This window comes from Sceloporus undulatus, chromosome 6 (genome assembly GCF_019175285.1).
Source record: "Sceloporus undulatus isolate JIND9_A2432 ecotype Alabama chromosome 6, SceUnd_v1.1, whole genome shotgun sequence".
NCBI lineage: Eukaryota > Metazoa > Chordata > Lepidosauria > Squamata > Phrynosomatidae > Sceloporus > Sceloporus undulatus.
This window is the reverse complement of record NC_056527.1, coordinates 74,583,554-74,608,612: the sequence shown is the minus strand read 5'-3', so window position 1 is coordinate 74,608,612 and position 25,059 is coordinate 74,583,554. Positions and strand designations below refer to the sequence as shown.

The following is a 25,059-nucleotide window of genomic DNA, read 5'->3' as shown; positions in this document are numbered from 1 at the left end:
TACATAAGATAGCTGTTCCTGAAAACTAACATTTACAGTACATGGAAGGCATGCTGCAAAAGCTGCTTCTGGTTATGAACAATCAAAAAGAGACATCATATTACAAAATTTTAGAGAAAATACTATGGCAGGTATTTTAAAAATACTGTGACTAGTCAGGTGAGGTAAGAAAATTTAACCCGGTTCCAACTAGCTTGGGCTGAAAATTTTCTGGATTGATTTTAAAAGTTTGAAGAATGTCCCTGTATTTACGTTTCAATTTTCAAAATACAGTCTGTTCTTATTACACTATTTGAAAATAATTTTACAGACAATGCTAACTGTTCACGAAGCAGATATAACTACTGTAAATTCAAGCACTGATCTGTGCCATACCCAACTCTAATATTCTAACAATACTCTTCACTTCTTTTTGTAAATGCAATACTTCTAGCAGGGATGCAACAGGAATATGCTTGTTCCCCAAAATGCAGAAATTAATACAGCATTTGTAACTTGCTATTTTGACTTTTGTACAATGTTTTGCACAAGATAAAAGATGACTGATCAGAAAATAAATTTGATGAACCCTGAATTCAAATGCAGTAGTCACATTTTATCCACCAGATCACAGTGGTTAAATAAAACAGAAAAATAATCAGAACAAAGGAGAAAACTGTAATTGTAACTCATCACCCTTTTAATTGCATACACAGACCTCCCATTCTGTCACTGTACCAAGCACTTTAAAATAAAACACACAAAACATAAAAACAACGAAATCATTGGATTAGATTTTCAGAGCAAATAATATCAGCATTTATGAAATATTACATTCAATTTGAAATCACTTTTGACTCCAGATAAGAAAAAAAAAGGACGAGAAGGGGCTCTTGAGACATTCCCATCACCTGGCCTGTATAATACATCTGTAGTTCAGTTCTACTTACTAACATAAGAAAACAAAAAGCAGCTTATCACTCATAGACTCAACTGACTGTATTCAAACTTAGTCATATTCAGAGTTATAGAAATCTACATTAATCATAGTTTAGTTCAATGGACCCACTCTATGTGTCACTATGTCTGGATCCAAACCAATGTTTCTTACTTTTCTAAAGAGTTTTCCTGACACACACGAAAATTGTACAACATACACATTCTTATGGAACATTTGCTTTAACACAGCATAATTCACTAGAACAGAATCTTAAAACACCATACAGTGGTTGTTTATTTCAATTCTCTCCTTTGAAATGAAACTGAGACCAGCATACCTTAAAGTAAATTATCAATATACAATTAATTCTCACATTATATTCACTCAAATTTGTTTCCACATCTCATTCACACCATATAGAAAGGTCTGTTCAGAATTTACCTTTGTCATGTACTTGCTACTTCTAAGCCATTGACATCATTGACTTTTACATTGCCACCATGCAAATGTTTGTATCCACACAGGTAAAATCCCCAAGCTGCAGGTACAATTATTTATCAAGGAATTAAGGCTTAACACACTTACTAGGCATTGAGTCTCATTCAAGGTAGTGGCACATACTTTTGAATAAGCAATCCAAACCACAACTCCTCTGGAGGGACAAAATCAAGTAGGCTGAATCCAAATTTAAGTGAATGCAATTGAGATTCTGAGGCAATAATCTCCACGTCAACCTCTCCATGGCAGCCCTGCCAGACCCATGAAAACACAGATGCAAAAAGGATCCCAAATAATTTGATAAGATATGGGGAAGAACCCTGTCCCAGACCTTCCATTCATAGAAGTTTAGATCCAGTCCAGAGTTTTCCTCTTTCTAGCTAAACAGCCATTTCCCCCCAGATCTTTCAATGAAGATTCCTTGCAGCTCCTACGTCCCATAATTTTTGCTGTTGTGGGGACAGCCCTTCTTTCTGGTATAGGCCAACACTAATGTCTATTTCCAAATGGAAGCAGCTACAGCTAATAATGAGAATGGGAGGATAATATAAAGACATATACCTGAGATCACACCCAAGCTTGTGATACAAGCATTCAGTGTGGCTGGAAGCAAAACAGAAGAGAGTGGCATTGCATTAGCAATGATGCTGCAAATAGAATGGAAGGGTTGGTCCAAAATTAAAGTATACAGACTTTCTCTTGATAGAGGGGGAAAACCTCAGTGTTTAGACATTTGAGCATTTTAGCAGCAAGAGGATATTTGTTTCGGCAATAAAGGACCCCAGAATTGGGTTAAACACTAACAATAAAGAAGCTTCAGTAGCCATGTGCAAAAATCAGTTGCCATCTCCAGTAGAAACGAAGAGTACATCATACAAACTGAATTTGAAAACATCATAATTCCATAGTTTGAACAACAAACCAGAAGATGAAAAGTGACAGAGACACAAAGAACACATACAAATAACCAAGGAAAGACACACAAGTGTTTTTATCTCTCACCTAAGTCATACATTTTTGTGTGTCATGCAATCTGTGCTCAGTTTATGAACTTCTGGTAGTGATCTATGTAGATTTATAGAAGTCACAACATCAGTGTTTCAACCCTTGGCATTCTAACTCAGGAAAATATCTGATCAGCTAACAAATACTGTCAGTGCTACCTTGTATTGGATGATTCAGTCCAATTTGGTGTGAGCTATGATGGAGTATTCAGCTTTCAACTGGAAGAAGGCACAATTCTTCAATAATTCGTTGCTTTTCCACTGGTATTGCTGGTTGGTCTCTTCCAGTTTACCATGGTAAGCACCATATTTATAGAACCATCTAATGAAAAATATTTTAAGGCAATAAAAGGTGCATTCAGTGGGCATATTAAGATTTCCTTGTTTTCCACGACTGTACATTCCATGTCCCATGTCTTTGCAAGCCTACCTGTTTGCTATATATATACTACAGAGTTCAATCATTTTCTACACAATTTTAAAGTGCCAAAGTTCAAGCTTGCTTTTTCTTCCCAACAGCCTTGTTGATCTCCGATATAATTTATAACTGCAAATGATCTAGGCTTCATTGATGTGTTTTTAGAAAGATGAACTTGTGTTCTTCACAGTTACGCTAGCTGGAATCCAGTGGACGAACAATTCCTTCTTTATAAACATGAAGAATAGCTTCACAGACAAATTTGTACTGACTCTGTGTAATAGACGTACATACACACAAAGGAAAAAGGTTAAAAAATAAGCTTCAGTTAAATAAGATTTATATAAAAATACAATGTTCAGCTATGCTATCTTCATCGTTCATGGATTCAAGAAGTTATATTAGCATTACCAATGTTATGTGGCCTTTAAGATGAATTTTCAAAGTGATTCAAGTCTGGATTTCAAGGGCTGAGACAGGAAGCTGAGATAAGAGACAGAACTACAAGCAGCATAAGAGTGAAAGAAGTACAAAGAAAAGACAGGGAGTGATATTTTGCAGTAGAGAGGCAGGGGGTAAGATTAATAAATAAATTAAAAGAGCAGTATGTTTGGTTAGGTCTGGTCTTGCCTTTCACCAGCCTGACAAATGCTGTGGGAATGAAGCCGAAAAGGAAAAAGGCAGCCCACCTCCCATTTAGGCCAAGTGGCAAATTTCAACTCTATGTAAACTATCATTTTCACTGAAAAATCTTTAAGGCTTATATGGTCTTAGCTATACTTATTATTTATAAATATCTCTTGAAGCTTTAATCACAAATTATCAATATGCAGGGCATACATGTGAAAGACAGCATGTTCCTGACCCTATCCCAACTGATCCTACCTTTGGATGTCTATGCACTGAATATAATTTCTTGCAAAGGTACCTCTGAGCAGATGCTCAAACACAAGGGCTCTCCATAATAGGACACCCAGATAAATAAACCATCTGATTATTTCCAGTGGGTGCCCATGTTATTCTACTACAGCAAAACAACAGTCTAGAAACATCTTAAAGATTAACATTATCCAAAGTCTAAGCCTTTAAGGTGTCACCAAACTCTTTGTTTTTATTCTGATCATGTGGAACAGAAGTGGCTGCACCTAGGTTCAAGGGTTCTTTTGTAGAAAACTGTGGACTCTGAAGGGCAGACTGGGTTTACAAAACTGGGTATGTGGCTTTTTCCAGCTTCATCGCAATTGACCTACAAATGAGCAATACCTGAATAAGACTCTGTGGGTTTTTATTGTCCTAACAGGCATAATTTTATATCAAATCTCATTTGCCTTTCCCCGAGCTATGAGACTTTGTTTTAGAACTTTATTCTGTCTGATGCAGCTTTTACCACCCTAAATAATTTACCGTACTGCTACAAGCAAACCTGGCCATCTCACAAAACAAACAAACCAACAAACCTCACACCACCCTAACTCCAGATCACATATGAACAAATTAAAAAGCACCAGTCCTAATACAGATTCTGAGGGATCCTTCTGCTCACAATCACCCCTCCAGAGAACTAACCACTCATTCCTACTCATTGTTTCCTGTTTCTAAATCACTTTTCCAAGTAATCATGAGGATCACCTCTGTCCATAACTTTCAAAAAACTCTAAAAGGTTAATGAGGCAGGACTTTCCTTTGCAGGAACCAGGCTGATTACAAAGAGGCTTGTCTCTCTATATGCTAACACTGAAAGTGTTGTTTATCTTTAATAACACTTTCCATAAATTTATCCAGAGCAGACATTAAGCTTAGTAGCCAAAAGTACACACCCACCTCTCTTTTAAACCTTAGTTTTACTTTGGCCATTCTTCAGTTCCCTTGGGACAATGGTCAATTTTAGGATATGCTGCATGTTTTAGTTAGAGGAATAGCAATTTCATATTTGAATTTCAGGACAGACTTGGGCCTGCTAGTGTTTTAAAAAAGAAATTAGTAAGTTTTAGACCTTCAACTCATTATTATTTGCTGTAGCTGCTCAGATTTCCTTTGCGATAATATCAGTTCAAGTACAGGTATCTGTTTCAGATCCTCTGGCAGTGAGAACAGTTGCAAATCTTTCTTTTAACTTCTCTACAGTCTCCTTGGGGTCAAGCAGACTGGCAGCTTGCAGATGTCAAAGCTGGTCACTACCCATTTGGCGTGGGACCATTGCAACTAGATGTTGTGGTCCTGAGGCTGGCTGCACCACAGGAGTGCTTTTATTGTGCTCCTTTTGCAGCCAGCTTTGGGCAGCCTTAGACAGCCGCAGCACAGCTTCAGCCTGATCCAGGGGCATGCATCATCTGTAGGCCATGCCCCCAATTCTGCCCAAGGTGGCACTTTTGCCCTGTCTGTTTCAGGCCCTTATCCTCCTTTACTACTCATTTAACTTCATTCCCATCAAATGTGCCAAATGCCTCTCTAGCTGGTTTCAGCTTTTGATGAATTTAAATAATTGCTTGTTGTTGATCTTGATGTTATTAATTACAGGCTTCTCAAAATCCTTTCCCCCAGTCCTTATTGACAGCTATCCCTTTCTTTGTGCAAATTTAGATTCCTTTCCTTCTACTTGTTTGAACAAAATTCCTGTCTTTGAAGGATGTCTTTCTTCTCTAGTTTCCTTTAAGTTGCTTATCAGCTTTGCTGGTGACCACCTGAACTTTATCTACTTTTCCTAAACCTTTGGTAGACAGTGTAATGAACCTCCATTATTGTTGCGCTCTGAATAATCTCCAAGTATTTTTGAGTTATCCTTCCTTTTTTCAGCAGTTTCCTCATTTTAGAGGTACTCCTGCTTTAGAAGTCAAATGTGACGGTGCCTCATGCACTTTCTGCTTTGACTTTTAAATTCTTTGGTTGGCCACAATATGAACATGCTTTATTTCCATCCTGTCTACATTTGGACAATCAGCAACATTTTCAAGTTCATTCTCTAAAGACTATTTAACCCCACATGGACACTCCCCAGCTCTTGTCAGCTTTCCTACTGCATTCTGTTTCAAACCTGCTCTCCTAAGAAGCCACTGGGGACATCACAAGCAATTTAGGAATACAGTGTCATCAATATGCTTATGTCATGAAACTCTACCTGCCTATCAGGTAAAACTGTGCCAGATCCTTAACCAATAATGGGCTGGATGAAGGTGAATACATCTAGCATGAATCTTGGTAAGACTTTGTAGGTGTACAGCCTTTGAGTCTGAGAAATAGGCTTGTTACCTGTTCCGGGTGGCATGAACATCCCCTGAAAAAGCAGATTGTAATTTGCCTTAATTGGGGATGAATCTAGATCCATTTCTGTTACTTGCAAAAGAGACTCCTGAGGCTTAAAGGCATACCCAATATTCCAGTTGCAAATCTTAAAATGCAGTTTTAAAAATGCAATCTTGCAAAGAAACAATTTTTGTAAAATAACACATTGTTCTGAAATTGAAATACTGTATGTAGCTGGCAGCATATACTGAAGCTGGGACATACAGCACACAGACATAAAACAGATTTCTGTTTGTCTTACTTACTGATGTTTGCACCATCATAGCACGATGATCTCGCATTTTCCGTACAATATCCAGTGGATAAACAGGTTGGTTTCTTTCAATTAAGCACATAGCTGTTTCCATAGCAACCAATACTCCAGTCCGGCCTATTCCAGCACTGTAAGAGATAAGCAACAATACTGCATAAAGAAGCCAAAGCAGTGGCTTTATCCTGAAATCAAATTACTACCTTAATACTTTTTCATGTCAGAAAACTCTTGAAACCACAAAGAACCCTGCAAACAATGAAACACTCAAAACCACACTTGCAATGGGTACTTTCTACATCTCAGAAAAAAAGTGGAAATCAGACATGTTTTAAGGACTGATGGTTAAAGTTATGGTTTTAGTCTTCTTTACTGGTGTGCTTGGTATTTTTATTTTGAGAAGACTTCACAGAGAAAGAAAAATCCAATGTGGCCTATCTTTAACCTACACTGTAAAGGAGGACTCAAAAATGCTCAAAAATTGACCACAAAATCCCAGGTCTTTTATTTACGTGTCACAATGGAAATGTGATAGCAGGTCTTTCAGATTTCCCCATGCGGTGTGGAGAGGAGTTTAGCAAGAAAGAGCCAAGCAGAAAGAGTCCTGGGTGATTGATTGATATTGCTGTTTGTTGAAGTGTCCCTCTCCTGCCCCCGCGTCTGGCTGAAACGAAAGCGGAAAGGATGAAGAAAGGCCTCAATGAGAGTCTCTCTTGCCACATACACACACTGAAGGAGCTTCCAAGTTTTATCCTCGACCTATCCACAGGTCATGGCAAAATCCATAATTTTGGCCACAAAACCTGACCTTGACTTATACATGACGTCGATTTATAGTTGAGTATATATGGTTTCATTAAAAACAACTAGGCCAAGTGCTTAACCAGGAATTTTAGCCAGCTTCATACTCTTGTCATCTTGCCAGAACACTCCCAGCCGATAAAAAGAAAAAGAGAAGTGAGGCTATCAAAGCTGGCAGCTCTTGGTGGACACTTTTAGGAGCTCATGTGAACACTCCCTGAGAGCAATTCTGCTGAGAAAAAACAAGGGTGCCCACTGGGCCAAAGAGCAAATAGAATAATCTGTCCCTACAACTAAATAGTAGCCATTCAAATAGTAGCATTATCCTCTATGAATGCAAAATCAGCTAAGCTTGTATCATCCCAAGTTTTGTGGCAGTAAATTTTATATACAGTGTGCCCTTGCCTTACGCGGGGATCCGTTCTGGACCCCACCATGTAAGGCACGTTGCATGTGTGTTTGCGCCCCATTGAAACTAATGGGGCTTGTGCATGCAATGCAGCGCACGTGCCATTTACTCTTCGTCACACGGCTTTCAGCATAAGCTGAATTCATGGAGAAGAAGCCTCTCAATGCTTTCTAGCCACAATGACTATAAGGAACATCTAACCCAAAGACAACATGTCATCAATGTCAGCTGCTGGAAACTAACAATGGAAGTGTCTATGGCCTTCATGGTTACCTCCATAAGGACATTTGGCTGGCCACTTTGTGAAATCAGATAGTAGAGTAGATAGATCCTTGGTTTGGCACAGCAGGGCTCTTCTTAGGTTATTAGTTTCCTTTTAAAGCAACAAGTTCTCACACATAATTGCACAACTAGTCATAAGCTAAGCTTTATCTCCTTTGGGAAAATCATTACCAATTCAGCATTACCAATTCAAATGAATTTGAAAGCCCCCAAGCAATTCTCCCAGAACAGTTTTCAGTCAGGAATTATTATATACAATAATTTACAGTACCTGCAGTGAACAAGAATTGGCTCATTTTCTATTCTCTTTGGTCTCATACAGGTGACAAATTCTAAAAAAGCTGTGGAATCATCAGGAACACCATGATCAGGCCATGCCACATACTGAAGATGAGTAACAGTGTGTTCCTCCTCTGTCTGAAATAAATAAATATAGTCACCATAAGTTATCAGTATGATTGCTTTAAAAACAGCCTTAATTGAAATCAACCCTCCAGACTATACTTTCAAAATATGAAATGTTTGCCAGTTCAGAGTTCTGAGATTACAGAGCTGAGTGTTGGTGATATCAAAATAACAATAGAAGCAAGGAAAAAAAACCAAATGTTATCATTTATAAATTCTGTTACCAAACCACACTTTGAAGAGGTGGGAGGTTTGGAGCCATATGTGCTCTGTGAGCTGTGCTTTTCCGACACCAGTATAGAATGTGGCTACACCAAATGTGAGTCATGTGGTTCTTGAATTACAATTTATTTTATATGCTGTATCATACATTTTATGGAATTCTATCTCCAATATTACAGAATATATGTTGTTTGTTTGGTTCTACATCAGTGAATACAAAGAAGTGACAAGCATAATCCTGAGACTCAGTGCAAACAATATATTCTGTTCAATACAAAGGAAGGATCACAGTAGCAACTCAGTGTTCAAATGTTGATGTTCTGCTCTAGGACTACTTCAGATTCGCTGTAGCAAATTCTATAAACATACTCAAGCATGATCTACAATTTGTTGCCTTTTTGCACAAGAAAACAAATCAGCTATGGAGCTGGAGAGTAGCGGTTTTCTCGATGCCTTACCATTTGATGTCGGACATTACTGCACATGCCTTTTAAACCACGATACCACTGGGAAAGAAGCAGCTTTGGCAATACTTGATGCACGAAACTTTCTCTGCCCTGTAGCTGCCCTGTCCTTAATCCATCCCTTTTCATTCATGGGGAAAACTCATGAATGACCTCACAACTCCACTAGTGTCCAGGTGCAAAATTCCTCTCCTGGTCAATTGCATAATTGCCAGATATGTAATATCACTGTCCCCTTCTCCCCCTATCTCCCCTCCTCAGTATTCTCAAGCACTCTGATGTTTCTTCCAACTCTATGATTCTATGATTCTATGATTTTTTACTGTTTATTTTCTTTCTCACTTTTTAGCTTTTAAATTAGATCAGGGCAGCACAAAACTGCATGGGGGAAAAAAGAAACGGAAAAGGAGGTGCAGCAGAAGCTGGGTGTCTGGAGCCTGCCTATGTGCCATGTTACCTTAACAACTGTATTTCCTTTAGTTTTAATAAAATATTCTTTCTAAAGTATGGGCTGGATTTTTATTTTGTGGAGAGCACAGCTTCAGACAGCAGAGCAAATGCTTAAAGGAAACTTTTATTTTCTCTCCATGCAGAAAGGAAGACCTATAATGGTGATGGAGTGTGTGGGACAAGCAACCCAAGAGAAGGGACTGTACAACTCCCCACCCCCCAAAAAACCATAAAGGCATGATGGGTAGGGCGTAAGGGAGGGAGGCAGGGTTAAGGGAGGGGGCAGGAAAAGAGTGTAATGGGAGTGATAATGAGAAGAGGTACAGCTGCTCTACAAATGGTATGTTACCATTTTATTATCAACTGTGTGACTGCTGTGAGAATGAGGGTTGTGCTCAAATATCTAGCCCTATAAAAGCATACCTTCCCACTCACCCCTACCACCTTGGGTCCTGAAAACAAAATTAAGAACAGGACAAAAATTTAAAAGTATGCTGAGTTACATTTATTTATTTATTGGATTTATGGCCCATCTTTTTCCTGAGATGGGAAAGCATCAAAAATGCATTTTTAAAAAAACAATAACTAGGAAGTTAAATTGACTTTAATCCTTTCTGTGAATTCATCTGCCATTAGGAATAGCAGTTTAATCAATGGGCCATGCACAATCGTATTTAGATGAAGCCCCAGGCAAAATAGGCACACCACACATAACACACATATCAAAAAGTATTTTTTTTCTGGTAGAAGAGTAAAAAGAACAACCACTTACTTCAATATTTGTAATAAGAATTTCTCTAAAGACGTAAGCAATGGTGCAATCTTCAGAGCGACATTTGATGCGAAAGTTGCCATACTCCACAATGTCAGGAGGATCAGGCCAATAATGATGACATTTAGTCTAAGATGGGGGGGGGGGGCAAAAACACAAACTCAAAAGGATATTCTGGTTTTTCATACAATAGTATTCACATCTCCTATGTGATATCACATCTTAAAAGTTTACATACATTACGTAATATTCTCATCTGTTATATAAGATTAGTAATGTATGGGAGTACATGGCAGATACACAATGGCACTCCACTACCACATTTAGTGTTTAGAATAATATAAACTAAGTGGGCTGCTAGATGTATCATTTTTGACACTTCAGAAATCAAAGTCAAATTATTATTAGATCCCCCCTCCCTCCTTCTAACTGTTATCTTCTGGCCTTAGAGGGAGCGAAAGGACAGGTTCAATGCCATTGGGCCCAGCCTCGATTAAGGAAAAGAGCCCTCCCTCCAGTCCATCTGCCTTGGTCCAGGCCTCAGAGGGAGAGAAGAACTGCTGGACCTGAACCTCTTCTCCCCTAACATTCCCTTCTCCTTTTGTGTCGTGTCTTTTTAGATTGTAAGCCTGAGGGCAGAGAACCGTCTATTATCCCCTCTGTTGTAAGCCGCCCAGATTCCCAGTGATTGGGCGGCATTTAAATACTGTAAATCCTATTATTATTATTATTATTATTACTACTACTATTGACCTTTGCAGCTTCTGTCCTGCTTTCAGGATTCAGAATAGGATTGTCCCATGTTTAGGTTGGCAGGGAGAACGTCATTTTTTCCATATCAGGAATAATTTAATTTGGCCAGTGTAGATAGTTAGGGATTTCATTTCATTCATTTTTTAAAAAGAACTTTCTAATATTTGCATTTTTTCATAAGCTTGACAGAAAGTTTGTGATTTTTTTTTAGATCATGTAGGAGAAGGTAAAGTGGACAGATTGTTCATTGCTAAATAAAATCTGATTAGATGCTAGTTTTATTATTTTTAACAGACTCTTTATGTAGCCTTAGAATGTTAAATTTATTGCAGAGCTCTAGTTTTTTTTAATTATCCCAGGATATCTTGGTTTATTTTGCTAGAAGTGAGTGATGAGGGAGTGAGTGCACATGTCAGATTCCCAGACTACTCTTCTTGAAAACACTTTTAGCTATCATATATACTTGGCTATAAGTTGACCTCATGTTTAAGCCGAGGGCAGGTTTTAGGACCAAAATTATGGATTTTGATATGCCTTGTAGATAAGTCAAGGGTAAAACTTAAAGGTATGTAATAAAGGATCTCAAGGAGGAAGAAAGGGAAAACAATTTTAAAAAACGTACAAAAAATTTCTGGACTTATACATGAGTATAGTACCTTAGACATTGTGTGAAAAAGTCAGATATAAATTATTTAAACCATCCAAAGTAATTATTTTATGATTTTGACTGTCAATATAAAGTCTTTGATATTTACAAGTTGTAACATATTACAATTTTTTTTAAAAAGAAAAATACAGAATGACATTGAAGAACAGAGAAGAAACCAACTTCAGAAACACATTTCAATTTACGGTACCTAGAAAGTCTTTCTACACAAACCTCCACATGCCTAGAATGTATTGAAAAGCAAGTAAATTCTACTTACCCGCCCTCGTTCTGTTAGAGTTGTCAACATGATAATTACTGATAATTTGTGATCCCAAACCGCTTGCCAGAAATGCACACAGGTGTGTGGAAGAGGGCCTTGAGTGGCAATATATTTGTTGACAATGCCAGTGGAAGAAATTTCCATCTACCAGGAGAAACAAAGCTCTACATAAACTTGGCTTTCATTAGAAAATTCTTTGAAAAATATGTGATTAACAAATGCAAATTGACTAAATATAGAGACACATACACATATAAACAGAAATAATTTTAAGCAGCCCTCAAATATCATAGTGCCCATATACAGACAACTGGATAAAAAATGAACTGAAAATCTGAATACATGAGATTGGCCATTTTAGATATGCTTTAATATAAATAAAAGTTTCTTATAGGTTTTTCTTTTAAATCATCACATCTATTTGCTAAGATGTCTACCTGGAATTGCACCTCTATGGCAATCCACTCCACATAGTGATTTTTTTTTTTGAAGGACAGACTCATGATGCTGCACTTGCATTCTGCACTGCAGATTGTACATCATGAAAGTAGTTGGTCAGTATAATCTTCAAGCTCCCTGTCAACTCTGTGTAGCAGTTTCCCATGTGAAAGCCTCTCACTTCGAGCCCCCAGCAGATTTCCTCTTGCTACAAAAGTGGGCAACACTTTAGGCAACAGACTGAAAAGAAACAGTATGTCTAAAGCAGCAATGTCCAAACTCTGGCCCTCCAGTTGTTTTGGACTTCAGAATGAAGCCTCAGCCGCCTTGGCCAATGGTTTGGGATTCTGGGAGCTGAAGTCCAAAACCCCTGGAGGGCCAGAGTTTGGACATCATTGGTCTAAAGATCAATCCACATTGGGGGTATGGCCAAGCTTTTACTTCCCCCATGGAGTGTTGCTATTATGAAGCAGGACTGGCTCAACTTACATTACGTTAATCTACATTCCAAAATATGCTTCAGTTTGGAGTGCAAAGAGATCTTTATAGCTTGATTACTGAGTCCTGTTGAGATGGTTCACAACAACTACATGGTGAACTGTCATGGTTAAAACACCTCACCTCTACATGATGCTCACACACAGGACTTCATACAGACATGGATGCAATAGCCACAGATCTAAGAAACTTATTTTAGTGCATCGGAATGTAATGTTAAAATCTATTTAGGCATGGATATGCTGATAATTAACAGATTTTGGAAGTAATGCATGCATTTCCCACAATCACCTATACTTTTATTTCAGAAGGAGTTTAAAAAAAACACCAAAGCAAAATTTTGTGACCACCCTCACAACCTGTCAAAGGTCTGCAGAAAACAATTAGCAAAGAATCATAATTATGTTTGAGGCAAATAAAACAGTATCTTTTGAAGTCCTTTTATGCTGTTCAGAGCAGCACAATTATTTCCCTCCAAAGTTCTCGTTCACAGAAAAAAAGTCAATGAATATTCTATGATCACCAGTAGGGTATTAAATAGTATGTACCAGTTATGCATACTGTTGATGATTGTTGACATATATGAAGTTTTATAAGCAATTGCATTCGAAGCCCTCCAGCATTAATTAATCTGGGGAAAAATACTTCTTCCTATCTTCATGCTTAATGAATATGAAGACGTACCAAATGTCAAGTGATAAAGAACTAGGCAAGAACTACATGACTAGCAAAACTCTTTATAAAATGAAGAAACCACAAGTAATAAAGAGGCATGGAAAATAGCTTTTTAGATGATTTCAATATGGCTTGAGATTGGAAGAATTTAATGATTTTTCAGTAGTCAAAAATTCTACTTGGTTTGTGCAAGTCTAAAGTTGGATGCATAATTTTCCACAAAATCATTTTATGAAATGTTTATAAAAACTAGTATTTCATTTTAATTTATTTATTTCACATGTATTTCTTTTCAATCATAGAGAAAATGCTGATTTTAAAGGCCTGTTTTCATGGGCCAACACTGTGAGATCAGCAATCATTTATTATCTTTACAGCATGGTACTATCAAGTGAACAGATGCCAATTTTTGTCTGTTAATAAAAGCAGGCAAGTTCCTACTCAGTTTTTATCCAGTTATTTTAACCTGAATAATTCTCACTCTCTTCTAAAACAAGGATGGAAATTAAGCAAAAAAGGTTTTCTATGGATAATTTTTGCCAAGAGTGTCACCATTTGAGTTTTAAAAGCAAGTCGAGCAGAGAAAAGATATTAGTTCCATGGCTGATGATGGAGATAAGATTGTTTTTCTCCATCCTGGCCTTTTACAGAATTCCTAGATTCATGGGGGGAAATACAGAGTGAGATATAACAGTGTTTTCAGATGTTCAGAGATACATTCCAAAACACAAATCTGGATGAATTTTAGATGCCAATTCAGATAAGATGATACCTAATAAACTGACACCTATCATTTCTAGAAGGTACTTCAGTTTGGGTCTCACATTATTGAATCATGATCAGTGGCTAGTCCAATAAGTCCTGGCTAACTTTAGACATCTACTACAACCACCCTGAATAAGTATTTCACCTTTTTATCTAGGTGTGGATGTTCACATGACATGTAACTACTTGAGGACTGAACTGAAACATGGCTTAGGTTCACTACTACAGGGAACTGTAGACCTCACTTTTCTCAAGAATAACAGAGAAGTTAAACCAGTGGTTCCCAACCTGTGGGTCGGGACCCCTTTGGGGGTCGAACGACCATTTCACAGGGGTCGCCTAAGACCATCGGAAAACACATATTTGCATGTAGCAATGAAAATAATTGTATGGTTGGGGGTCGCCACAACATGTACTGTATTAAAGGGTCGCAGGATTAGAAAGATTGGGAACCACTGAGTTAAACACAATTAACTCAAGTTCCATTGCTTTAAGATGGACCTGATCACTACTTTCTTTAACTGGATTGGAGCCATAGTACTTGATGTTTTTGTTCTTTCTCAAATTCTCAGGCTAAGTGATAATGTGTTAAAAACCAATTCTAAAGGCCGAAGAAGTTGCATCATTAAATGTGACTTCCTGCAAGACTCTCACAAAACTATAATTCCCAAAATTCCATAGCATTGAGAAATGATAGTTGAAGTGGTGTCAACCTGAATTATTTCTGCAGTGTAGATGCAGCATAAAAGAGGGAGTATTAGATCTTCTTAAATGATTTGTTGGCTAATTTCTAGAGATGCTTAACTATAAAAAAGTATATATCTATATATCTGTGTGTGTGTGTTTGTGTGCGTGAGAGAGAGAGAGAGAGAGAGAGAGATTATCCCGTTATCCAACACATAACTTCCTAATCATTTTAGTGGAGAAACTTTTTATACATATAGCAGTAAATATAATTCCTGGCTTTCATCTTCCAATTCATTAGCAAATGCAAATGTTTTGTGTACACAAAGGTATCTGGGTTATTTTGCTACTACTAAATTTGTAAAAAGGTCATATGTTTTAGACATGAGTTTCTTTTTCCTTTTTCCTGCAGATGTCATCTGTATTACTTACATTCACATAATTTGCATTTATATAATCTTCCTTTCCTTGTAATACCACTCGGGTAATATCATCTGTTGGAAGAAAAATAAGTAAGGAATAGTAATTAAGCTGAATGAATAAAAGTACTACAGATCACATTGTGGGGGGCGGAAACCACACTTAAATCACCTTGTGGAGAGAGGATAGTTCATTTGTTTGAAAAGAAAGAAATTAACAATTTGTTGGCTAGCAAAGACAGACAAGACAATGGAGTGCATCAATAGTCACTTTATAAAAACATTACATGGATAATAAATGTACCGTATATACTAGTCTAAAAGTCGATCGCATGTATAAGTCGAGGGCAACTTTTGATATTGCTTTTGATATGATCCGTGGATAAATTGAGGGTAAAACTTAAAGACATGTAACAAGGATATAAAGGATAAAGCAAAGCAAAACAATGTCAAAGAACACCACCATTTTCCCACCTAGGATTTATAAAGGCCAGAAGCATAGCAGCAATGGAGGGAGCAGAGGGAGCTGGTGCTTCTTTTAGTTTCTCCCAGGATGGACTAAGCTCTCGCCGTTCACTACTCAGAGAGGGGGAGAGTTTCTATTTTGATAAGAGTTTAAGTACAGTATATACACTGACCCATGGATAAGTCGACCCAGGTTTTTTGGGTCACTTTTTTGACTACAATTTTAGATTTATACATGAGTATATGCTGTAAGAAGGAAGAAACCTGCAACAAAGGCTTCTGTTCAGGGCTGTAGCCACCCTAGAACAGAAGTCTTATAATACAAATTTCTGGCTCTCCAGAGTTGGGGTAGGAGGTTAGTGAGGATAAGGGCAGGATACACATAGCATTCAAATCTTTGCAGATCAGCACTTTGGCCCAATTCCAGAGCCAAGGAGAGCCTGCCCCTGCCCCTGTAATGGGATATTTCATGCCTGCCCCTTGAAAGGCTGAGGAATGGCACAAGGGCTAACTCTTTAGTTACTTCTGCTAATAATACAAACCTTAAATTCAGGAATGGGCTTCCCTCCCTCTGTTTTTCAGTCTACAAGGAGTGCTGGATCAGGTTGGGTGCATGTCTCTTTTTCCTTATGGCCATATTAAAAGCTCTAAGGGCACACTTTTCCTGTTCCTAATCTAAATAGGCCAATTTTCACACATGCTTCAATTTTCCATTCACTGCATCAACTGATACCCTCAACAGTCTATATTTCAGTTCTCTCAGTACTTAGCATTTTGTTTTAGGTTTCTCGAAAGGAGGGAGGGGTGTCCCATCTTGTTCCAAAAGCGACAGAGATGGCATTACCTATATTTTTATTGAAGGAATGACAATGAAGGTTTATATAATTAATACTCACATGGAAGAACATCTTTGTACCGATTCTTATCCATATTCTGAGGTAGCTTTGCAAAGGTAATACCTAATCCTGGCTTTTTTCTGTAAAGTTGCTGGAAGAAAGTAAGATTTTTTTTCAATAAATAATTTAAGTTAACAGCAAGGTTTCAATCTTGATACACATTCGAGAGAATTATCTTACACAAGTTAGCAGCCTGCAAGCTACAGGAAAAAGGATTCCACCTCAACATTAGGAAGAACTTCCTGACAGTAAAGGCTGTCCGACAGTGGAACAAACTCCCTCAGAGTGTAGTGGAGACTCCTTCCTTGGAGGTCTTTAAGCAGAGGCTGGATGGCCATCTGCTGGGGATGCTTTGACTGAGAGTTCCTGCAAGGCAAGGGGTTGGACTGGATGGCCCTTGTGGTCTCTTCCAACTCTATGATTCTATGATTCAAAAATGACTAACTTAGTGACGTAGCATTTAGCTCAGTTGAGAAGCAAATCAAATAAAAACCAATCTGAAATTATTATAATACATTAAAAAAAATACATTTAAAAGAAAAATACTCCAACCAAAGGTATTATAGCCAAAATACCACCTGTAGCAGCTTGAACAAAGCCTATATCAATGTGGCACAGAAGGAATGCTGCATCTGGTGAGAAAAATCTAGTAGGTGTGGGTGAGGGCCACCAGAAAGTTTCTTTTAAGCATAAAGGTTCATTTAAAACATAGCTATCAGAGCTTTAAAATGGGAAGGGGTTTTGGTGGGAACCAACACCAGAGCTTAAAAAACCCAATGTTTAAGAACCAAATGAAAGGAATGTGTGTACAACTAGTACCATCAAGACTTTTTAGGAACCCAGTGAAAGATATTATCTTATTCCCCTTACATTGTAAGGCACTGCCTAGTGCAGCTGCTTGCTATTTAATGGTACTGTTATTTGTTCTAAACTAGGAATGGAAAAGAATCTAGCTGGAATCAAAATTTCCAGCGAAGGCATCAATTTCACACTACTCCAAGATATATTGAGAGATAAAACAAACTTCACATTGAAAAACCACACATTTGCAAACTTTGTGAGGTATAAATTATGCATAAAACCAATGTCACATTTTAAAATTGCAAACAGCTAAAATACAAACAGTTGCAAAATACACAGACCCTTGGTTTAGTCAATGGGAAGTATGAATACAAAAATGTGTAAAGTCAGAGAAATGAAAACAGTAATGGGTACATTAAGGAAAATATGTATGGAAAATGTATATAGATGTGGGAAGAAAAACAAAGCCATACAACCTGCTGGTAATCAAAAATGTGACAGGAATTCAGGTGAGATTTAAGTGTAACGTAACAAAATTGAGACTTGAGTTTTTCACCCCTAGTAGAAATCCACCAATGAAAAGGAGAATAACAACTGAAAGAGCCTCCTTGGAAGAAGAACAGCCATGAATCTGGCAGCTTCCTCTGGGTCTTATGCAGAAAGACTGGATTCAAAGCAAGGAACCAATACTGTGATGGCTGTTTACCTCAAACTGAATTAAGATTGTTCCACTTTCTAGCCCTTTCTTCAGTTGTTCCATTGATTCTTCTAGGGTCTCACCATATTCTGAACATGCAGGAAGAATTGTTTGTGTGAAGTTAAGGCTATCAGCTTCATCCTCTGACTTGCTTTCAACAAATGGTTGGACAACTGAAACACACAGGGCAAATAGAGATCTTCATTAATTTTTAAATATTTAGATGTTTCCAACAACATGTACATAAAAATAGACAGACATTTAAAAAGTTGTCTCTTGTAGGTACTGCTCTTGAACATAATGGGAATAATGCTCCATAGCTTGCTATGAGGTGATTTTGTGGACTGTGGTGATAGGATGCAGTGGCATCATCACAGATGCTGGCTTGTTTGTCCTTCCCAGTGGTCCAGATAATTTGCACAGGCTTCAAGAAGGAGCATGGAACACTAGTAAATGGGAAGTAAAGACCAATGGCTGGTGGGGAGGACCAAAAGAGCCTGCCTGCAGGTTTCACTCTGATTGAGTGGTGCACTATACAAGCAGGCAGTCCAACTTCAGGCAGCCCTGGAGCTTCATCTGCCCCCTTTCTCTTTGTTTTTTGTTCTCTTAAAGTGTTATGCAACATGTATTTTGTGCACTTTGTCACAACATTTTTGGGCAGTTTGACTACAGGATCCAGATGAATGTGGAAGGAGATAGGACTTGCACACCTATCAGAAGAGCAAGAGGGTCTCCTTAAGGAATGTTGGGAGTGTGGGCAGCAAAGGTCATTTCCCACTCAGAAGCATCTGGTTTTGCCCACTTTCAGCTGGAAGGGGAACCATGCAGTACTGCATGCCAATATCTTCTATCCCGGGTGCATGCCTGGCAGCCAAGTGAGACTATTAGTTAGCTGATCAGCCAACAAGCATGTGGGTCAATGGCTAACTCCAGATCCATGTGGATACTAAGCCTCTCTGCAGCTCTTTGCAGTTGTAACCAATAATGTTCAGGCCTTTTTTTATTCCAACCTTAAGTGTCTATATGCGGTCATTTGTAAGTAGAGCAAGAGCAGCAGGTGTGTTGAGCCTACAACAGATAGGCTAGAGGTCTTGAGTAGGGATGGAAATAATATTCAAAGACTTTGGGGAAGATAATGAAAAATGAGCTTCTCCATTGTTGAGAAACCATGACTAAGAGAATCCTGGCCAAAGCCCAGATCCTGATGAGGAACCTGAGTTCCAAGATCCTGCATCTCCGCTCCTTCCACCCACTAGAAACTCACTATTTTATGGTAGGGGGCATCTGAGGATTATCGGAATATCATTATGTTTTGACAGTTGAATGTACAACAATTACATAATTCTTTGGGACATCTGGAGGACCCTTGGGAGGTTCCAGAGGATCCATCTTGTGCATCCGGCTATTGGAAAATAGCTGGACTATCCTTGGCTGCTCCCAAACCACCACTGGATGCTACATGTCTGGCTATGTTCTGGTAGCCAGATGCACAATGATGGCGGCACCCTCTGATATCTCCAGGGGGTTCTCAGGAGCTCCCAGACAGTGCCTATATAATTGTGTATTTGGCTGTCAGAAAACAGTCAGATGATTTTCAGCCACCCCTAGCCACTACCTGGCACAGGGAAATGGTGAAAGTGGGGGGGGGGGTAATTTTCAATTCTATTTTTGCCTGCTCTGATAATGACTTTCAAAAGTGTAGAATCTTTGAAGATGTTTTGACAACGGGGGGGGGGGGGGGGGGAAAAAAAACAAAATAAACTGAAAATTGCATCTCTTATCTTGAGGCAAGCAAAACTATATAGTGGAGAAAAAGGTATGTCTGTCTGCTTTGTCCAAATGCTGTCTCAGTGGGGAAAGGTACAAGTAATAACTTTGTCTTATATGAAAAACTGCCAAAATCAAGCCCTAATAAAGGGGAAATTATTTTTGGTAAAATAAATACCTTGGAGCACTGCAGCTCCGAACAATAAAAAACTGAAGATGGGATATTTTTCTCCCCATTTGTATACTATGAATATATTGAATATTCAGTAGGTTATTGTAAAAATTCCAGGGTCCTGTACCACTCAGTTGTAAGACCAACTCAGGCTCAAAGGTCTATCAAAATGAAATGCAGTCACAGGTGCACACAATGGTTTACTGATCATATGTGGATAAGGGAGACAGGAATAAAACCCAAGACAAAGACAAATTGGCTCATATTTCTTTAACTGATCAATGCAGTCCTTCATCACAACTGCTGTTCAACAGGGTCCCCATGTTGAACTGAACACTGGCCCAATAAACATATTTTCTGGGCTAGTATATGGGCAATATAGTCCCTTTGGCGAAACCCATTATCTGAGCTTTCCTAATCTTTAAATATCATTGCTGTCTCATTTTACAAGGTGCTGGAATTTCCACAATGAAAGGGGAAGGGATCAGCACATCCAAACTAACAAAGGCCCCATACAGACAGGCCAAAATAAAACTGCTTCGGGTCACTTTGGAGGTATGCTGTTTAAATTATGCATGTGTCCTAAGAGTCCAGACGCCGCACCAAAGCCACGCTCCAGTCCAAAGAAACAGTTTTCTAGGCTTTCTGCAATGGAAACATTCTTATTTATCCCGCAAGAGCTGAATTTGCTCACCTTCCTAGAAAGAACATAAGTTCTGAAAGTCATATTATTACTGTTATTGTTCTCCTGCAACTCTATTTAATTAGTAAATGCCCAGATACTATTTCATGTGTCCCTCAAGTTTATAAAATGTGTATAGGATAAATGTGAGAGCTACCTACTTTCCTCACTAATTCTTCTGCAAATTTCATTTCCATTTTCCCATTGACTTCCCATGTCAATGTCACAGTGTTAAAAAATCAAATGGGCTCATCTGAAGCAGGATAAGATGGTGGGTTGATGGCATAGATGACCATCTGAAAATTTAAATTACAAGTAACCAGTCTATCCTCCTTCTCTCTCCAGTCACACATATGGACAGAGTCACAAGCTTACATGTTTTCTAGCTACGCTTAAAAGTAAACAGGACTCTTCCAGAAGAGGCATCCATCCTGACTTGAACATTCACCACAAACTACTGGACAGATGCAGACTTCTGAGATCACATAGGGTGCACCATTGTAACTCCCTACCACAATTCTTCTATGCAACCCCATTATTTTACTCTCTCAAACTCTAATAAAGATGAAAACAAAAACTTTAATTAGCTGTCTACTGTGAGATTCCAACACAATAAGTGTTGGGTTATAAGCCAAGTGTAGGGTTTCCTTAATTTTTTGTGGGTTTTTTTGGGCTATGTGTCTATGTTCTAGAAGAGTTTACTCATGACATTTCTAGAAGAGCTTATTCCTGACATTTATTCCTGTTGAAGGTTTAGGTTTGTGATGTCTGATTAACAGCAGTGAAGTTCTCAAACTGAAAGATTAATACATATCTCTTTATTCCCATTTGAAGACCAGAATAATAGCTAAATGAAGATGCCAACCACAGATGCAGGTGAAACGTCAGGAATAAACTCTTCTAGAACATGGCCATATAGCCCAAAAAACCCACAAAATACTATGGATGCTGGCCATGAAAGCCTTCGACTTTACACTGTAGGGTTTCGATATTTCAACTGACTTATGAAAGAATGATTTGAAAAGAAAAGAAACAGATAATAATTCTGGCCACATCTATAATGGATTAAATTCTTAAATAGCTTGATCCCACCATAATACCAATTCCAAAATATGTATTTACCTTTCCGCCTGATCAGAAGCACAAGCTCTCTTGTATGTGATTCTCTGCTGGCTTTTATAAACATCACTACTTGGTCATGGGTATGTTCAGAGATGTCCCGGCCATTGATTAATACTATCTGATCACCTTCCAGTAATTTTGGAATGCATTTATCAGACTGCCATAAAAACAAAGAAAATGGTGTCAGTATTACAAACCTTCTCGGCTCTTAGATCTCTCTCTTAGAAATTGAATTTTCAGTCTGAAATGATTAGTTAACTATGTTATTATCTTGAAAATTGCTGTGTTTACATCAAGAAATTACTGAAAAGTTGGTATGCTGCATACAAAGTTTCTAAATTAACAAACGAGAAATAGGTCTGAACTTAAGTTTCAATCAGTAGTTCCTCATGTTATTCAACCAAGAATAAGAATGATCAATTGAACCATGCAATACGGGGCAGATTTGATTATACAGGTTTTCTTGCCATGCTCTAAATTCTGCTATCAATACAAAGTGGAAGTTATTAAACCAATACTCACAGGAGAGCCTGGAATTATTCTGGACACAACAAGAGGTATCTTCTGATCAATACCACCCTAAAACATTATAGAAAAAAATTAATATAAACAGATTTATCTTGCAACCATATACTCACTGACAGCAGCAAGTTTTATTCCATGCAATGTCCATAAATTATTTCTGAACAGTCATGCCTTCTAATTGGGAATAGACACATAACAAGAGCTTTACTTCATTTGACTAATGGTTGACATATTAAGAGGTGCTGTTTGTATTTAAAGGACTTGGTGGCTTAGTGATTAAGATGCCAATTCTAATGATCTAAAAGTTGGCAGTTCAAGGCCCAAGTGACTCGTGATGGGTTGAGCAGTTCAAAAGCATGCTAGGTTTCGGTGGGAAGGTAACAGCATTCTGTGCAGTCATGTTAGCACATGACAACTGGAATCATCTTTCGACAACGCTGGCTCTTCAGCTTAGTAACAGAAATGAACACCAGTCCCTACAGTTGGTTATGTCAAGGGGAAGCCTTTGCCTTTACCTTTTTTACTGTTTGTATTTACCCACTGAATAATTGTAGAGTTTATTTTTAAAACAGTGTTTTTGGTTTTGCTCTGGACAGCTTCAGTTGAAAAGATCCAGGATAAATAACAATTAACACTATATGAGTAACAATTAAATATATAGACTGAATTTTTTTCACAAGAAAAGCCTACGAAAGCTAGAAAATGCTAAGTATTAATAAGTCACCCAACTAAATATATAGTTTATAACTAGTGTCTTTTACAAGTGGAATATTATAACTGTCTTAGTACTGAATCCCACAGCCACCTTGAATCCCAGTTTGGAAGAAAGACAGGATATAAATCCCATAAATAAATAAAATTAAATTTATACAAATTGGGCAGATGACACATGATGTGTGCATAACACTTATGTGTGCATAACATAGTTTTAAATCACTTGGTAAAAGTGAAGAATAGGATCAAAAGTGAAAAATTGTCATCTAAAAGAAAATCAGTATCTCAACCAGATACTGAATTGTGTTTTTCACCTACAACGAAGGTGAAACAAATTGGCAAGTTTCTGCTGAGGTAAAACATCTGAAGATAAGACTAGTAAAATTTGTCAGAATGTATACATTCCTAATTTCAGCTTGTAAATATATCCTTTCTCTACTTTCTCTATTAATTGAATGGTTCTGATGCAGCTGTTAAGTTCATTACTTAAGGCATTAAAATAATTCATAGTTCCTGGGCAATAAAAAAAATAACCTAGTAGCCAACTGAAGGTAATGCAGTCTTCTGATTTCTCTAAATGGAGTAAGGGAGAAGACAGAGAAAGAAGCACCACCAATCTATTAAATTAATCAGTATTTTAACAGAACCATGTAAACTGCTGATACCATCTCAGGGAAAGTACATTTGAAATAGAAGCAACATTTCTGAATTTCTCCACCCAATATTATCATAACTGATTTACCTTCAGATTAAACCCAAATTTTCCATCTTCATCTGGCAAGATGTGTATCAAAAGCAAGGCTCCATCAATAACATCATTCTGGAAGACAGACACGGGCATTTAGATTTTGTAACTTATTATATGCTACATCTCTGGGCTGATTCAAATTTTCTTCTTGTTTGAAGTTGCGGAATGACAGTATGCCTTTCTAGCCACTGTAAAGCCACATGTCAGGATAGCACTTGTACAATACATACATGTGCACTAAGAAGAAATGAATGGTAATACACCTTAATTATGGTGAGTTGCAATATAAAGCTCCTCTCACTCTAAGCTGCAAAATTCTACTGCTAAAAATGACACCTATAAAATTAATACCCTCAAGCCTGACATCTATTAGATGAGCTGTACAGTTGTGCCAAATCTCATTATCTGTGTAACAAAACAAAACAAACAAACAAAAGGCTTCAGACAGAATGCTGAAGACTGGTACCTTTACTACTTTTTATTTCAAGTTCTGGACAGGCATGTCATATTTCTGTTCAATCTTGCTGAAAACTACCCATGTTCAAGCAATTCAAGGAAAACAATGCTACATTGGTTTGGTGAAGTTCTGAGCAATAGTTCAGTAACTTGAAAATTATTAAGTCTTTCCTGCCTCATTAAAGCTATGGCAGCAAATAATGGCAAGTTATCACATTGATGTCGACTTTTATTTTAAAGGACGAATGCTGCAAGAGGTTTCAGGGAGCTTGTAAGTTGCAGCAGGAAACTAGTCTATTCCATGTACCATGTCTACTCTCTTTGGCTAAGAAAAGTGAACTTGTAGGATCAGACCACATGCTGCCGCACAGAGAGAAAACACAGCGTGGGGGAATAGGGAACTTTAACCCCACTTGACTTGAAGCACAACTCTTGTTAGCTTTAAGAAGCTGTCAGAGGAGATTTTTGAGGGATTTAAAAGAGGCAACTCTTTAAAAAAGTTGGAAGATTTGATAGAGGAAAAGGGGTCAGTGAATGAAAAAAGCACCAAAAGATTTGCTCTGCTCCAACAGAGTAGAGAACTGTTATCAAATACTCTCACACAGCATTCATCCATCAGCAGCCTTGAGACCAAACAGTTATCACTGGGGACTAATAAT

At 37.9% G+C, this 25,059-nt stretch overlaps 1 protein-coding gene across 4 annotated transcripts in view; it reads right to left on the bottom strand.

The window, feature by feature from the left end:
* Nucleotides 1-656: 656 nt before the first annotated feature.
* PTPN3 (protein tyrosine phosphatase non-receptor type 3) overlaps nucleotides 657-25,059 on the bottom strand; it is an 80,713-nt gene continuing 56,310 nt past the window's right edge. For all 4 annotated transcript variants that reach the window (XM_042472323.1, XM_042472322.1, XM_042472325.1 and 1 more), the window contains 11 exons: nucleotides 23,939-24,016; nucleotides 22,480-22,536; nucleotides 21,958-22,114; nucleotides 18,224-18,387; nucleotides 16,717-16,807; nucleotides 15,369-15,430; nucleotides 11,874-12,020; nucleotides 10,195-10,323; nucleotides 8,153-8,298; nucleotides 6,385-6,520; nucleotides 657-3,112 (listed from right to left, as the gene is read on the bottom strand). In XM_042472323.1, coding sequence (XP_042328257.1) covers nucleotides 3,035-3,112; nucleotides 6,385-6,520; nucleotides 8,153-8,298; nucleotides 10,195-10,323; nucleotides 11,874-12,020; nucleotides 15,369-15,430; nucleotides 16,717-16,807; nucleotides 18,224-18,387; nucleotides 21,958-22,114; nucleotides 22,480-22,536; nucleotides 23,939-24,016 — 1,245 coding nt within the window. In that variant the 3' untranslated portion in view covers nucleotides 657-3,034. The remainder of the gene's footprint in view (nucleotides 3,113-6,384; nucleotides 6,521-8,152; nucleotides 8,299-10,194; nucleotides 10,324-11,873; nucleotides 12,021-15,368; nucleotides 15,431-16,716; nucleotides 16,808-18,223; nucleotides 18,388-21,957; nucleotides 22,115-22,479; nucleotides 22,537-23,938; nucleotides 24,017-25,059) is intronic.